The following is a 15,214-nucleotide window of genomic DNA, read 5'->3' on the forward strand; positions in this document are numbered from 1 at the left end:
CCCTAGGGCTCAGATCAGTGTATGCTTTGCTGTGTAAAAGCTGTCTGGATATCCATGCCCAAAGAGTGTGGTGAATGGAGTTCAGTCCAGCTGGCAGCCAGCCACAAGTGGTGTTCCCCATGGCTCAGCACTGGGGCCAGTTCCCTTTACTATCTTTATCAATGATCTGGACAAGGGGTCAAGTGCACCCTCGGTAAGTTTGCAGATGACACCAAGCTGGGTGGGAGTGTTGATCTGCCTGAAGGTAGGAAGGCTCTACAGAGGGACCTGGACAGACTGGATCAATAAGCTAAGGCCAATTGTATGGGGTTCAACAAGGCCAAGTGCTGGGTCCTGCACTTGGGTCACAACAACCCCACGTAGTGCTTCAGGCTTGGGCAAGAGTGGCTGGAAAGATGCTCAGCCAAGAAGGGCCTTAGGGTGCTGGTTGACAGCCAGCTGAATATGAGCCATCAGTATGCCCAGGTGGCCAAGAAGGCAAACCGCATCCTGGCCTGCATCAGGAACAGTGTGGCCAGCAGGACTAGGGAAGTGATTGTTCCACTGTACTCAGCACTGGTGAGGTTGCACCTCTGTGTTCAGTTTTGAGCCCCTCACAACATCAAGGACATTAAGGTGCTGGAGTGTGTCCAAAGAAGGGCAACAAAGCTGGTGAAGAGTCTAGAGCACAAGTCTTAGAAGGAGCATTTGAGGGAGCTGGGGTTGTTCAGCCTGGAGAAAAGAAGGCTGAGGGGAGATGTTATAGCCCTCTACAACTCCCTGAAAGGAGGTTGTAGCAAGGTAGTGAGGTAAGGGTTGGTCTCCTCTCTCTAGAAACAAGTGATAAGACAAAGAGGAAATGGCCTCAAGTTGTGCCAGGGGAGGTTTAAATTGAATATTAGAAGAAACTTCTTCACTGAAAGGGTTATTAAACACTGGAATAGGCTGCTGTCAGAGACTGTTCAGTGACCTGCAAGGGTACATGGAACATCCCTTGTTGTGTCTCAAATAACTCAGGCAAGCACAAACAGTGCAGGTGAGATGGCAGGTTATCCCCCTGCCCCTGCACCTCTCTGGCTTGCCTCCCTTGCTAAATTTGCAGCCGCTGCTCTGCGCATGTGCCAAGCACCAGGGCTCACCTTGGAGGAAGCCCCATCCCCAGCCCCATTCCAGACAGTTTAGGGCCCCAGAACCTTGCAGAATGACAAACTGGGCAAGCGCAGAAGCTCAGCTGTGTGTGGTGATACATACGTTCTATCTTCTCATCTATCTTTCCAACTTTTCTTCCTTCTTCTCCTTTCTTCCTACTAGCTAAAGGTTACAAACTCTTAGCAGTTTTCCCTAGTTCAATCCATTCACTGGTTACAAGAATAGTTAGTCAACAACTTCGAATTGCCAGCCATTAGCATCTCAGTAGCAAGCTCTTAAGAAAGCATCTTGTGGTTCCTGTAGGCCATTTGCTGTGGCTTCTTTTTTCACCCTGCTCTGCCCGAGTGCACTCACACACTTTTGGGGTATAAAAAAAGATTCACCTCCCTTGAAACCCACCGAATGGGACGAGACAACTGGCCAGGAAGGTGGTTAAATCACCATCCCTGGATATATGTAGAAGACATGTAGATGTGGTGCTTAGGGACATGGTTTAGCACTGGAATCGGCAGAGTTAGCCTAATGGTTGGACTCAATGATCTTAAAAGCCTTTTCAAACCAGAGGAATTCACTGATTCTGACTGAAGTTGTTCTTTAATATTAGGTGGGAAGAAAAAAAATCCAAACAAGCCAACATGAAATTTGCTATGATTCGCTGGTTTGTTCTCTCTTGATTTGAGGTATGCATGACTCCAGCCCCAAGTAAAAAAAAAAAACAAACCAAATAAACAACAACAAAAAATAACACCCCCCCCCCAAAAAAAAACCACAAAAAAACACACCCAGAAAAAAAAACCCAAACAGCTCTTCGTGTCTTTCTCCAGAGAAGGCAGTAAAACCAAGAACTAAAAACTTTCATGGCATGAGGTAACTAAAAATATAACTGCAACAAATGACTGTCGATATTTAGTCTTCTAGATGGAGGTTCGGTTGGTATCAAAACAGTAGGTATCTCCTTTGTGGGATATGAACACCAAAAGAGTCAATGTTAAAGCACAGAAGCCTAGTAGCCTCTTCAGTCAGAAAAGTATGAATGACATTGCCTTGTTTGTATCTTTAGTTATTTGAGAAGATAGTAAGACCTATAGTAGGGCATGAAGCAGGATCTTACCCAACACCAAGCAGCCCCAAGTAAAAAAAAAAAACAAACCAAATAAACAACAACAAAAAATAACACCCCCCCCCAAAAAAAAAACCACAAAAAAACACACCCAGAAAAAAAAACCCAAACAGCTCTTCGTGTCTTTCTCCAGAGAAGGCAGTAAAACCAAGAACTAAAAACTTTCATGGCATGAGGTAACTAAAAATATAACTGCAACAAATGACTGTCGATATTTAGTCTTCTAGATGGAGGTTCGGTTGGTATCAAAACAGTAGGTATCTCCTTTGTGGGATATGAACACCAAAAGAGTCAATGTTAAAGCACAGAAGCCTAGTAGCCTCTTCAGTCAGAAAAGTATGAATGACATTGCCTTGTTTGTATCTTTAGTTATTTGAGAAGATAGTAAGACCTATAGTAGGGCATGAAGCAGGATCTTACCCAACACCAAGACACTATTCATGGCTTCAGATCCTGGATGGCAATACAGAGGCTGTGGAGCTTTTCATGATATCTGGATATAAAGGAGGCAGCCACCAAATCACAAAATTGACTCATAAGCAAGCTTTTATTGAATGCAGCAGCAAACCCTCTAACCATCTTTTATTTTACGTGGCTTAGCAATCCCCTCATATGCAACAGTGAGCTCTCACACATGAAATGGGCATTTTCCTCTCCTAGACAAACTGACAGAAGGTTGCGCATATCACATTCTTCACAAGAACTATAAAAAACCTACTATGCCTTTTCGATTATTATTTTTTTTTAAATTAAATTATTCATCTTTTAAATGAGCAGTGTTCTGGAACTTCATTGAGTAACCCCCATTTAAATACCACGTGCTGTGCTCTTTCCATATCTGTTTCCCAAGCTGAATAGAAAGATTCTTTAAAAAGAAAGGAAGTGAAACAGAAACAAACACATCATTATTGGTATTCACAAGCAGGGAGATACCAGATATTGCACATGTGGAGCAAGGGTTCTCCCAAGATGGAGACTGCAAAAATCTTCTCTTCTGCATCTTGTTTGGTGACTACAGGCAACAGAAAACACTGCATTATCAAAAGGATGATACTTTTCACCATAAAAAGTGGAATTGTCTTTAAACGATTTGTTTCCTTTTACAACAATCTTAAGACTTTCACTGCCATTCTTCCAAGAGAAGGTATGATCTTACTTGGTAGACATGGTTTAAGTATGAATATCATAACAAACTTCCCTCACACAACACTACAAATTAAAGATACCCCAGAAACTACATTACCCACATGTTTATTTCAACTTTCTCTTTGCAGAGCAGTCAGATGAGAAAAAATGTTTGAGAAGAAATAGCAAATTCCTTCCTTCCTAAAGCCATGCACCAGATTTAACAGGATCCTGGATAGCAGATGCGAGATCAAATATATAAAGTTGAAAAAAAGAAAGCTGCTATCCATCTGAAATGTAATGAGAACTCTAAAGATGGCAGAGGAGAACGCTTTGAAGACAGTATTTCCATTAAGAATAGATGTACATGGTTAAATACGGGTACATGTGAAGCACAGACCTAAACAAAAAGGAAATACTCAAGTCTGAATGAGCAGATTTCATTCACATCACAACTTCTCTTACATGGTGAAAATCAGGGTGAAATAAAACAAATTAAGCAAATCACAACTTTTTACAGGACCTGAAAGGGTCATGTAAACATTCAACTGTCCAGTGAGTTTATCTGAGCAAAGCTTTTGGTAGCCAGTGTGACTCCGAAACTCAGAAAGTCCATCACCAAACCAAGAGGGCTGAACTTTAAGATGACTAAGGCAAGGAATAGCAGCTTCCAATTATACGTTTGTTCTAGCCACCATGTGCAAAGAGATGCTGCTTCTGTTGTGCTTCCCTGACTTTCTCAGGCTGGCCAAGATTGCATCCAATTGATTGTGTTTAACCAGAGCTGGGCTTCTGTAACAACATATTCTGAATAACATGCATGTTTCCTGAAGTCTGCTATTGAAACACTAACACTAGATACAAATTTAGCTCCCAGCTATATCCAATCCCAAAAACTAGACTTCCATATATATTTATATATACACAGTTTTTTGTGTCTGTATGCATATTTATGTGTATATATGTATACACATACACAAGAGTCATATTTGCATCTCCAGAGAAAAGCCCTTAAGAGATGAAACCTTTAACTGAAACCAGTCACTAGGAAATTTATCTTTGTAATCTTTCCTCCAATCAGTTGCAAAACTGGGCTTGAAAAATGCATTTCATGTGAATAACAAAAAAGTAATGTCTCTATTGCACTACCAGGGCCCTTCCCAGATCTTTCAAAAAGACTCAAGTTCCAGATGCTACATCTTCTCCTGTTACAAATGGAAAGCTAAAAAATGCAGCACCTTTGTTCTAATCCAAAGACAGACTGTAGGACAATAAGGAAAAAAAATCTGAAGCAATAGCATCCCAAGGCATCTGCCATGTAAATGTCCAGGAATACTCAAAGGAAAAGCATATCTACTTCTTAGCCACAACTAGTGCAGAATGAGTCTATGCCTTACTGTCAGTGGCTAAATGGCCTGGATCTGCCCAACAGTTAGAAACTGTAGGACTGTAATTGATCACTTCACAAAAAAGAGATACAGCACAGCTTTTCAGTTTGACTCTGAGATGTCTCTGCAAAATTTCCTGTGTTTAATGGGTCTGCAAAAAAATCATAAATCAGACTGTCATCTCAGAAAGATACACTACACCAAAACACTTCCATTCAGAACATATTCAGAAAGCAACAGATTGATGCAGAGTTTTTGCATATAAAAATGGTTCAGAATACACTATAAACTTACCCCCAAAAGCTGTTGGAAACTGAGCCATGGTTCTGTCACTTTTAGCTTGTTAATAGATGCCTGAAAAAAAGGCAAAACAAAACAAAAAAACAACACACAACCATGAGACAATCAAACACAGTATTTTCCATTTTCAAAATATTTACCACCGTGTAATTAGTAGTACAAAAATAAAGACAATCAAGGAGTAGGATCATATAAATACTACCACAATAACTGTTACTCACAAGAGAACCAAATGTCTCATTTTTTGTACTACCCTATGCATCCTGGAAAGAATTTTCATACTAGCAAACAGCTAAATTTCAGTTCTGTTTCAGGAATTCCCTGAAAAACAATCTTGATTTATAAATAATCAGTGATGTAGTAAATAACAGTTACGCCAGCCACAACAGACAGGATCTCAGTGATACTGCTCAAGGCTGTGTTACTTTACTGGGTGTTAGAGCTCTCCTCCTACTTAAGAGCAAAATTGGCTTTATTACCAACTGTTGAAAATACACAACATTGTCAGCTAAGTGGTTTTTATTCCTAGCAGAAAAAAGTCACGAAACACATCATCTTGCTTAAGAGTTCCCTTGTTTTAAACAAAGTATATTTAAAAATGAAACTAGATTTCAAGACTGCTTTACCCCTAAAGTAGCCCACAAATTTATTAATAAGTACATCCAAATGGACAAAGTGCTAAAGGTGATACTGCAAGCAAAAATACACTAGTTGGTGGGAGATAATCTTAAATTCACACTGCTTGCTTTTCAAATAAAAGCAATCTACACAGTCTAGGAATTTAATCCTTAAAGAAAAAAATAAAAACATTTTTCTTACTTCACACAAAGACTGACATGAAGTGCCTGAGCCAAGAGGACAATCGCTAGCAACAGAGCCACGAAACAATGAAAAAGCAGCCTCTTGTCCTACTAGATTCCACTCATGTTTTCCAGGCAACAGGAGAAAAGCAAAAGGAAACCAAGTCAGAGGAAGAATAATTTAGACTGCTTGAACAGCAGCAGAAATTTATCAATATCACTAAGAAAAGGCATTAACTTGCATCAACAATTTCCTTTTGTCTGAATTTCTTGTTTGATCCCCTCCCCATCCCCCTTTCACACTTCCCACATACTCTTCTGGCTTCCAACTTGGGAACCTACTATATATACACTCCACAGATGTCACTGCAGAAAAACTCACAGCACTTCTGTAAGCTGGTCTCCTCATCAGTTGTAATTTAGAGAATCATGAAAAAAATACTTTTTTTTTTTTTCCCCTCATAATTTGGCAGAGCAACCAAGTGTGGTACATGACTCAGAAACCTTCTTCCAAATGCCAGGTAACAGCAGCTGATACTCATTTCACACACAGCAAGCATTATCTCAGAAGTTTAAAATCACATGCATACTGATACAGTATTTTCAGGATAAGCCGTCTTAGTCGTGTGGCTCTTTCAGAAGCATTTCTTAAGCGCTGGAAGATCAGCACTTTAATTTTTGCTTATGTTTCCTTCTTGCACTCCATTGCAGGCAAGACCTCCATCATGCTTCTGTTTTTTAAAACTGCAAGCAAACTCCCTGAAAAAAAAAAAATAGTTCTGAACTTCCACACACATTCTACTGACTCGTACAGCACAGGCAGTTTTTACACTCGAGTGTTAAAAAGATCACGACAGAGAGACCAGCAGAGCACTGATTCTCTTCATAATTCAATTTCCTGGAGTAGGCAAAAGGACAGTAAAGCACTTGGAGCAGAAACGGGAGGACAAGACGCTTGAAAAGGAGAACTAGAGGTATGTTAGGGAGGGGTGATGGTGCTGTTTGGTTAGGGGTTTTTTTGCAAGCTAAAAAAACTTAAATATTTTAAATCCTGGAACAGAAGAGTGCATAAAAGAACTGAAAGTGTCTAGCCACTTAAGGAAAGAAACTCCTCAACAGCTTACTAGTACTCCGAAGGCAGTTTATTCCTCCTTTACCTCAAACACATCAGAAAGTCAGGAGAGAGTGGGAAGACTCAAGAATAGCCCTGTGCTGGATGCCAAAGAAAGCATACAATGATTCTACAGAGTTTGGGGGGGAGGAAGAAAAAAAAATCAGTTAGCAGATTAAACAGTGATGGAAAAAAGAAAAACAGAGCAGAAAGCTATGTTTAAACTCAAGAGACTGCTAACTACTGATATTTATATTTGTGGGAACTTAGATATCTCAGCAATTTTTTTAACTCTAACAAGTTCAATTTACACTAACCAATGAGTTCAGAAATTATTCAAGCAGGAAGAAGGAGAGACAATAAAGGGGAACCACAACTGCAGTGTTTTCTTAGAAAGCCAGCCCAACTGTAAGGAAAATTATGCTAGTCATGAGCTGTTACATAACAGTCCATTAAATAGTTTATATTCTGCAAAGATCAGAAGATGTGATGCATATCTTATACTGCTTTTAAAAGAACAATAAAGAACATTGAGCAATTCACCTTCACTTGCACACAAAAAACCTTAAGCCATGCCCACACTAAGGCTTGACAAACAGATCCAACACTAAACACTTCTTTCTAACATATATCACTTGATCTATAAACAACAGAGAGGTACATGTCTCATCTACACACATCATAAACTACTAAACACTGATCATTCATAAGTTTGTACTCCCCGACTCTCCAGAAAAATACACAACAGCTTCCAAACTCATAAGATGGTACCTACATCAACCATACCGCACAGCCTCTCTCCACAAACGTCCCTGGAACACCAGGACATGTTTGTGTCCTCAGGTCAGTGAAAGCAGCAAAATTAACAAATGATGTTCAAGTGCATCAATAATTTGCAAATGCGTACAGGACCTATTATACATGCCTGCTCTCTTTTCTGCTCAGAATTTTTATATTATGCTGTTATGAACAGGCAGAAAGGATGTTGGTTGTCAGCTCTGTTCCAGTTTCACTCAACTTCTACTCCATTGAGAGATTTTACCTCTCTGTCATATAAAAGGTGGAAAACTCAAAGTCTACACGTATTTCCAGCAAGTAAAGGAGAGAAAGAGAAGAGTGTTACCTCTCAAAAATAATGGCATCAGTAAGACCAGATAAACTTGTATTTTTCAGTCTGAGGGCCAATGCTATTTCTCAGAGCTAAGGAGATGAACAATACTTGGAGGTAGGTTCTCAGCTCTCATCATCTTCCACTGTGGCAATCCTACTGGAATAAATACAATCCTCCCATCCGTGATCTCCCATGGACTTCAGAGCACGACACTTAGTCCATGCCTGAGCACGAGGAATGCTGAAATGTCATACTGGCACACGGACATAAAATGTAGAACAAACATCAGGACTGAGACATTCAGAAGGGCATAATCTTTGTATTCTGCACAATTATAACTTTCATAATCTACACAACTTCTACATTCACAGAGTGTTAAAACATACATTTAAAGAATTAGCTTCACTTATGAGAAGGAAAATTCTTACACCCAGCTAAGCAAGGAAGGCAAGGAGATACCCAGCAATCTCAGCTGTTAGTGCTCTTTCGTCCACCTCATACTACTCTAGATAAGCTCAGAAGTATTTTATTTCCCATCTCAGTCCAAATCATCCACTCTCTCCTCAGAAACAAATATTCTATATACAAGTAGTACTCTTTTGTATATACAAGTAGTACTCTATTTAACAGCCTGGTGCCCCTTTAAGAGGCTTTCTAGACTAAAAGTTACTCATACAAAGGTAAAATTTAAACTTATGCAGAGACTAACTCTGTATGTACATAAGCTCAGATCATAACAGGTTTAAGTACTGATGTCTAAGAATTTACCTTGAAAAACTATCAGGTTGAAAACAAGTATACTAACAACACTTCTGCATAAAAGTCAGACATAAGAATTCCTTCCACTCCATATTATACATGGACTTTAACAATGTGATTCAAAACTTTTACTATAGCTTCTATTTAAAGTTATCCGTGCTCTTTGAAGGACATATTTACATAGAAAAATGCAATGAAACCATAAGAGGTATAAATTAAGAGCAGTTTTGATGTGCTATTTGTCTTTATAAGGACAAGATTCACACACACAAAAATAATATTTTTATTTTCCTAAAAGTGCAGCACAGCATTTCTATTCCTGAACAGTCATTCACAAGATAATTTGGGCAGACAATTTGAGAAGTAATTCCTGAGGCAACTTATCAGTTACCTTCCTCCTCCTACAGGAAAAAAAGAAACAAAACCAACCAGATAAAAAACCCACATCCTCCTCAGGCATTCCAAATTATGACAAAATTCCCCTAAGAAGGATGTCATGTGAGAATATCACAGACTAACAGCAGGTTTTGTTTTTCTCCCATGTTACAAGGGAAAGTCTTTATACTAGTATTAATAAAACAATTCTGATAGTTTCAGCAGAGCCTAGTAATACCAGATGGGCACTGGAAAACAAAAACAGTTTGAAACATTCAGGCAAGTTTGATTCTTGTTCTTCAGAGATCAGATCGTTAACGCAGTTAGCAGTTTCAGTCAAAATTTTCAGAACTTCTGCCTCAAAAAATGTTAACTTCTGCTGTTTCTTGTATGTTTTGCCAAGCAATCGAACTATATTAACAAAATTAGTCACTACTGCAAATGCTTTTCAATTCCTGTGGCAATGATAAAACTGCTGAAAAGGTCACTTCTGCATTCACATTATCTATCTTCTGCTATGGGGAAAGGATAACCTGACCACAAAAGAAGAAAAATCACTGTAAACCCACCAAGCAGACAATAGGTGAAGTAGCAAGACACTCTTTTATCCACTCTAAATCAGAGGACAACTCACGAGTTTAACAACTTTCTAAAAACAGGAAAAACCAAGACATTTATCAGCTGAATATTGACACTTACTATCAACTGGTGTGGAAGCCCCAGACTAACAACATAAATGGTGTTTCTGTGTACAACAAATTTGCAGGCTGTTAAGGATATTATTTTCTTGCCATGGCATGGTCACTTTATGTTGTTCAATCATGTAAACTTTAAGTATTTTTGTAGGAAAGCCCTCCACAAACACTTCCACAGGAACCACCTAGTTTTTGTGTGTTCATGCTGAAGTACCACATAAGGGGGGACACTGTTCAAAACACATTTTATTACTTCAAGACCTTAGGGTCAAAGTTCAAGAGGATGGTTATGAAGAACATTCTTGGTCAAACCACACCTATACCAATCAATGTTCACAAATCAGCTTAAGATTCAGGCAACAGACTTTTTTACCATCCAAACTTAACAGCTGGCTCACTGTTTTCCACAATTTGTCTTTCATTAAAACAGTACTGAGTTTCCCAGACTATAACTAATATACTTCTGGGTGAAGTTATTTCTCATTTGACAAATCATTCTCAACTGACATCTAAATATTAATAATTATTAATTTAACCTGAGCAAGGTGCTCACTACTTATCTTTAACAAACATATGAGATTATTTCTTCAGAAAGAGTTCAAAGACAAGAAGCCATTAGGTAACTGGTTTTTGGCATATCATCCCTTCTGAAGCAAGTAAGGATGACTATCCCCGTTTCAAAACTGGGGAAACTATGGCAACAAAGTGTTCTAATTCATAGTAAAAGTTACTAGCATGGAACAGAAACCTGATTCAGTCTATTCATGAACCACAAGAACATGTTTTGCACGTGGGTATTCCAAGCAGCAAAGAAACTAAATGATAAGTTTTGAAATGAGAAGTTATAGAACTGGGTATCTTCCAGTTTCATTACAATCTGCATCATCATCCACATAAGAAATGTTGCTGACAACTACCATCACTAGCAGTACTCGAGCAGCTCACAAGCACTATAGTTAAAATGTTCAGGATAGTACAGGCTATATAACGAAAGCCGAAGTCCTTCCCTTAAGGAGTACCCAGATCCATCAAATGGAATTAGCATTAGGAGGAAAGCAAGCAAAGGCTGCCGGTGATAGAGATGATTTTGTTGTATAGTCTAGGTAGCACAATTTGAATGGCTGTTTCTAATCTTGTACATACACAAGACTGTTTTTAATCTTGACACTATTTCACCCAGTAATTCTAACATTGAGTGAACTATGTCTGAATTACAGTATCTTTTTAAAGACATGACTGGCTTCTATTTTAAAAGATTTAACACACTGGAAAATCTCCTGCACCACTCAACCGTTTCTAAAACCCTTATTAAGAAATAAAATAAACATTTTATTTTCACTTCAGTATTTTTGGACTTTATTCTGAACCACCAGATCTTGCAAAGTATGTATTCTTTTCTTGTTTTTAGAATGACCTTTTAGTACCTTCTTAGCTCTCACAACTGTCATTTTTTCTTTTTAGTTGTCCTTACAGAGGTGTGGTAATAGGCTGCTTTCATTTTTTGTTTGTTTTGGGCTGAGTGTTTGGAGTTTTTTTGTTAGAAAGCTTCATTAACACGATTGCACTTGGCAAGTTTTCTCTGCCTTCAAAACAAGTTCTGTTATACTAAAAATGTGAAACACAAGGATTACAGAGCTAAGATTACATGCCGTACCTACGAGATAGCCTTAACAGTACCCTGGGAATAACTTCCAGAATTATTCAGTAAGGAGGACAAAGAAATGCAAGAAATCACTACTAGATATGAAAGTATTGTGTGCTCTCTCAGACCCTTAGCATCTATTTTGTATCACAGATGTGAACTTGAGCAGTGATCTCAACTGCCAGTAAGTCATGGTTTACAGTTATACTGAATGCTAATAGAATCAGATAAAGGAGATTGGTTCTGCCATTTACATTACATAAAACTAAGACAGTCATGCTTTATTTCAGAACTGTTAATCTGGCCGTCTCCATGGCTCAAGGATCACTAAGCAATGGCACTTAGAAGATACACTGAGAACAAAAGAGAAAAGTGGCCAAAGTCTGGATTCCAAAGGAAAGCAAAGTCTGAGTGCTCTGTAATACCTAAACACTAGTTTTATGTTGTCTGTATATTACTGCATTATTCTAAGAAGAGGCTGATAGTCACATCACACCTTTAACTTAGCCACTCAACACTTTAACTCTAGCTTTCCAGAGAAGAGAGCAGAGTTTTTGAAAGCCCAATGTAGCACTGGATCACCTCTGCTTCACTAGGCGTTTCTTCACATCAGTTTTCTAATCCCTCCAGTCCACATAAGAACTAACGTTGTTTCTTCCTTTACTGCCTCAGCAAGAAACAGCCCGGCTACTGGATAATACGATTATCAGGGGGGTTTGCAGGTTAACTGTTTCCTTATTGCTACATCAACTACCATGGCACAGCTGCTTCCATTGCCCCTTAGGCCATCTCCTGTATTGAGGTGCACATAGCTATTCCTACTTGCAAGTCAAGAAGGTCATATAAAGATTCCAGAGGGTAGCTAATAAACTTCTACTTTCCTACAGATTCCCACTATACAACTCTAAATGCTTCCATGTTTCAGTGTACTGGTCCAGCATTACTCCAGTGTTCCTGCCTTCTCAACACATTTTAATCATTGCTCCTTACCTCTACTGCAGCTAAAGGCATGCTAACAACAAGGATTCCTTTTTCATACCCCTGCATGAACTCAGAATTGATAGAGGGTGGAGATGATGGACACGTGAGCTGTGTTTTCAGTCACAGAACACGGATCTGTGCTACTCCTTCCTGAGTAGACCAACATAACTGTCTCTAACACTATACAGATGAGAGGATTCATAACCCAGCTTGATATTCTTAAAGAGGAATGAGGACAGCCAAAGGAATAGGTCAGTGCTATCAAGCCTTTCTTGGACAGCAGTGGCAGTCTTCTATCCCAAGATTCCATTACATGTAAACCTAACCTAATACTATGTAGCTGTGCTGTGCAAATCCCCATTCTTGTCTGAACTCGATAGCTGATTATTTGAAGTGGGGACAATGAAAATAAGGAAAGAAAAATAAAGAAAACAACCAAAAAAACCCAAACAAACAAAACTGAAAAAACCCAGATGTTTTGAGTTCTCCGCCTCTGCCCCAAAGCAACTATTATGCTGAGGGGAAGGGTAAGAAGGAAGAAAAAGCCCAGTCAGCACAAGTGTAAATTTAGAGTTCAGGATCTGTGTCCACTCCCTTTCCTCTCCTCCTAGGCAAAACTATAAGATAAAAGGTCTAGCAGGGCAGAAATGGGATAAAGTTGGTGATAGAAGAGAAGACAGAGATGGCTCTGTTCTTTGAACTCCAGTGTAGGTCAGCTTGTCCTCCAAAACCATTCAGGTCTTCTGAACTCTTAGACCAAAGGGCACAGCTAACCTCCCTGCACTTCACCAAAATAAAAGGCTCCCAAAACAATGAAAGTGAATGGTAAAGACCCACTCATTATTTCTGTTTTCAAACAAACAAAAAAAAACAACACACAAACAAAAAATTCTCAAAATTGAATTATAAGGATTCTCATATTCAGCTAAAAACATGGTCCTGACCTATAAAGCTACTGATGCAGCACAATACCAGGAAATTCTCTGCTTTTGGGCACTAACACACAGGTAAGAGTCCTGATTCCAGTGCTGTAAGGCAACTGAATATATTTGTGAACAATGCAGTGAGCTAAAAACTGCATTTACCCATTATATGACCCTTTTGATTTCCTCACAAGCAATGCATGTATTTATATGTAATCAAACGTATATCGCTATGAAAATGATATAGATATGTAGCACAAGCTTTGTATGTGTGGGTATCTCCACAGAGCACCACGACACTAAGAATGAAACAGTGCAGGTTTTTGGTACAAGGTCAAGTTTATACAGCGATGTGGAGTGCAGGTGCCCTGGTGCCGGCAGCAGGAGGCTGATGGGGAGCCTCTCTGAGCTCCAGCAGACTCACCAGAGGGCACAGCTAACCCCTCAGAGGAGATGGCAACGCCTCAGGGCAAGCGTGTGTAACAAAGGACAAAGCACTGCCTGGCAGTGAACGCAAAATGGAGAGGAGGAGGTGCTCCAGGTGCCACAGCAGGGATCTCCTGCAGCCCAGGGAAAGACTATGTTGTAGCAGGTAATGCCCTGAAGCTCACCGAGAGACCACAATGAAGCAGATACCTACACTGCAGCCCATGGAGGGCCCCAGGCTGGAGCGGGTGTATCCCGAAGCACTGTAATCAGTAAGGAGGTCAAAAAGCATGCAGAGGAAGAAGTGGTAGAGAGGAGCTGTTATGGACTGACCACAGCCCCCATTTCCCACTCCTCTCTGCTGCTTGGGTTGTGGGGAAGGTAGAAGAGTCAGGCAGAAGGAGTGAATCTGAGCCTGGGCTGAAGGAGGAGGAAAAGGTGGTGTTTCAATCTGGTTTTGTTTCTCACTATCCAAATCTATTTTAACATGTGATGATAATTTAATTTTCCCCAAGTGAAGTCTGTTTTGTCCATGAAGGTAATCTTTATGCCAACCCAAGAGCTTTCCCACCCCATCTTCTCCCTCATTCTCCTGAGGAGGGGAGCGAGTGAGCAGCTGGGTGCACTGCTGGCAGCCAGCCAAAGTCATGACAAGCTACTAACCTATTTGAAAAAAACAGTATTCTATGTGTAGATGATATTTCCCTGTAAGAAATATTAGAGACTACATAGGAAATTACATATTATTAGAAAAAGCACTAACAGACAAAACTGTTCTGACTTATGATTTATATATAATACAAACACATATAAATAATGAAACTATGCAACAACTGACTCATACAAAGTCTACCAAGTTTTGTCTTCTACTGATTTGGCACACAAGTGACTTTAAGACAACTCAGCCAAAGTTCTCTAACAACAGTAACACATTGAATAAGTTACCAATGCTACATTTCAGTCAAGTAAATTGTGTGACAAGTTGTTTTTAAAAATAAGATGTTAAAAAAGAGGACACAGTCTCTTTTCTAATTCAAAGAAAAGAAACATATACAACAAGCAGTACCTGCTATACAGGATACAATTAAATAATCCTACTCAGTCTCTCAAAAATTGAAGATGACCTAAAGGCAGGCACCCTTAGCAGAATATTTACAGAACTTTAGTAATTAAACAAGACAAATAATAGTTTCCAGGTGCATATAGAGAACATACTTGAGTCTGAAGCAGCTTATATATTGCAAGGAGTTAGTTACTGAAGCTTCATTGATTTTAGGAAGCAGATAATTTGGTTAGAGCTTTACTTTTGCTAAGATCTGAAACTCTTTCC

At 39.3% G+C, this 15,214-nt stretch overlaps 1 protein-coding gene across 1 annotated transcript in view; it reads right to left on the bottom strand.

Annotated features, from left to right (window-relative positions):
- Window positions 1-5,083, bottom strand: part of ITSN1 (intersectin 1 (SH3 domain protein)) — a 112,632-nt gene extending 107,549 nt beyond the window's left edge. The window contains exon 1 of the mRNA XM_010004664.1: window positions 5,056-5,083. Coding sequence (XP_010002966.1) covers window positions 5,056-5,083 — 28 coding nt within the window. The remainder of the gene's footprint in view (window positions 1-5,055) is intronic.
- Between the last annotated feature and the right edge of the window lie 10,131 nt (window positions 5,084-15,214).

Source organism: Chaetura pelagica, unplaced genomic scaffold (genome assembly GCF_000747805.2).
Source record: "Chaetura pelagica isolate M959 unplaced genomic scaffold, ChaPel_1.0 scaffold299, whole genome shotgun sequence".
NCBI lineage: Eukaryota > Metazoa > Chordata > Aves > Apodiformes > Apodidae > Chaetura > Chaetura pelagica.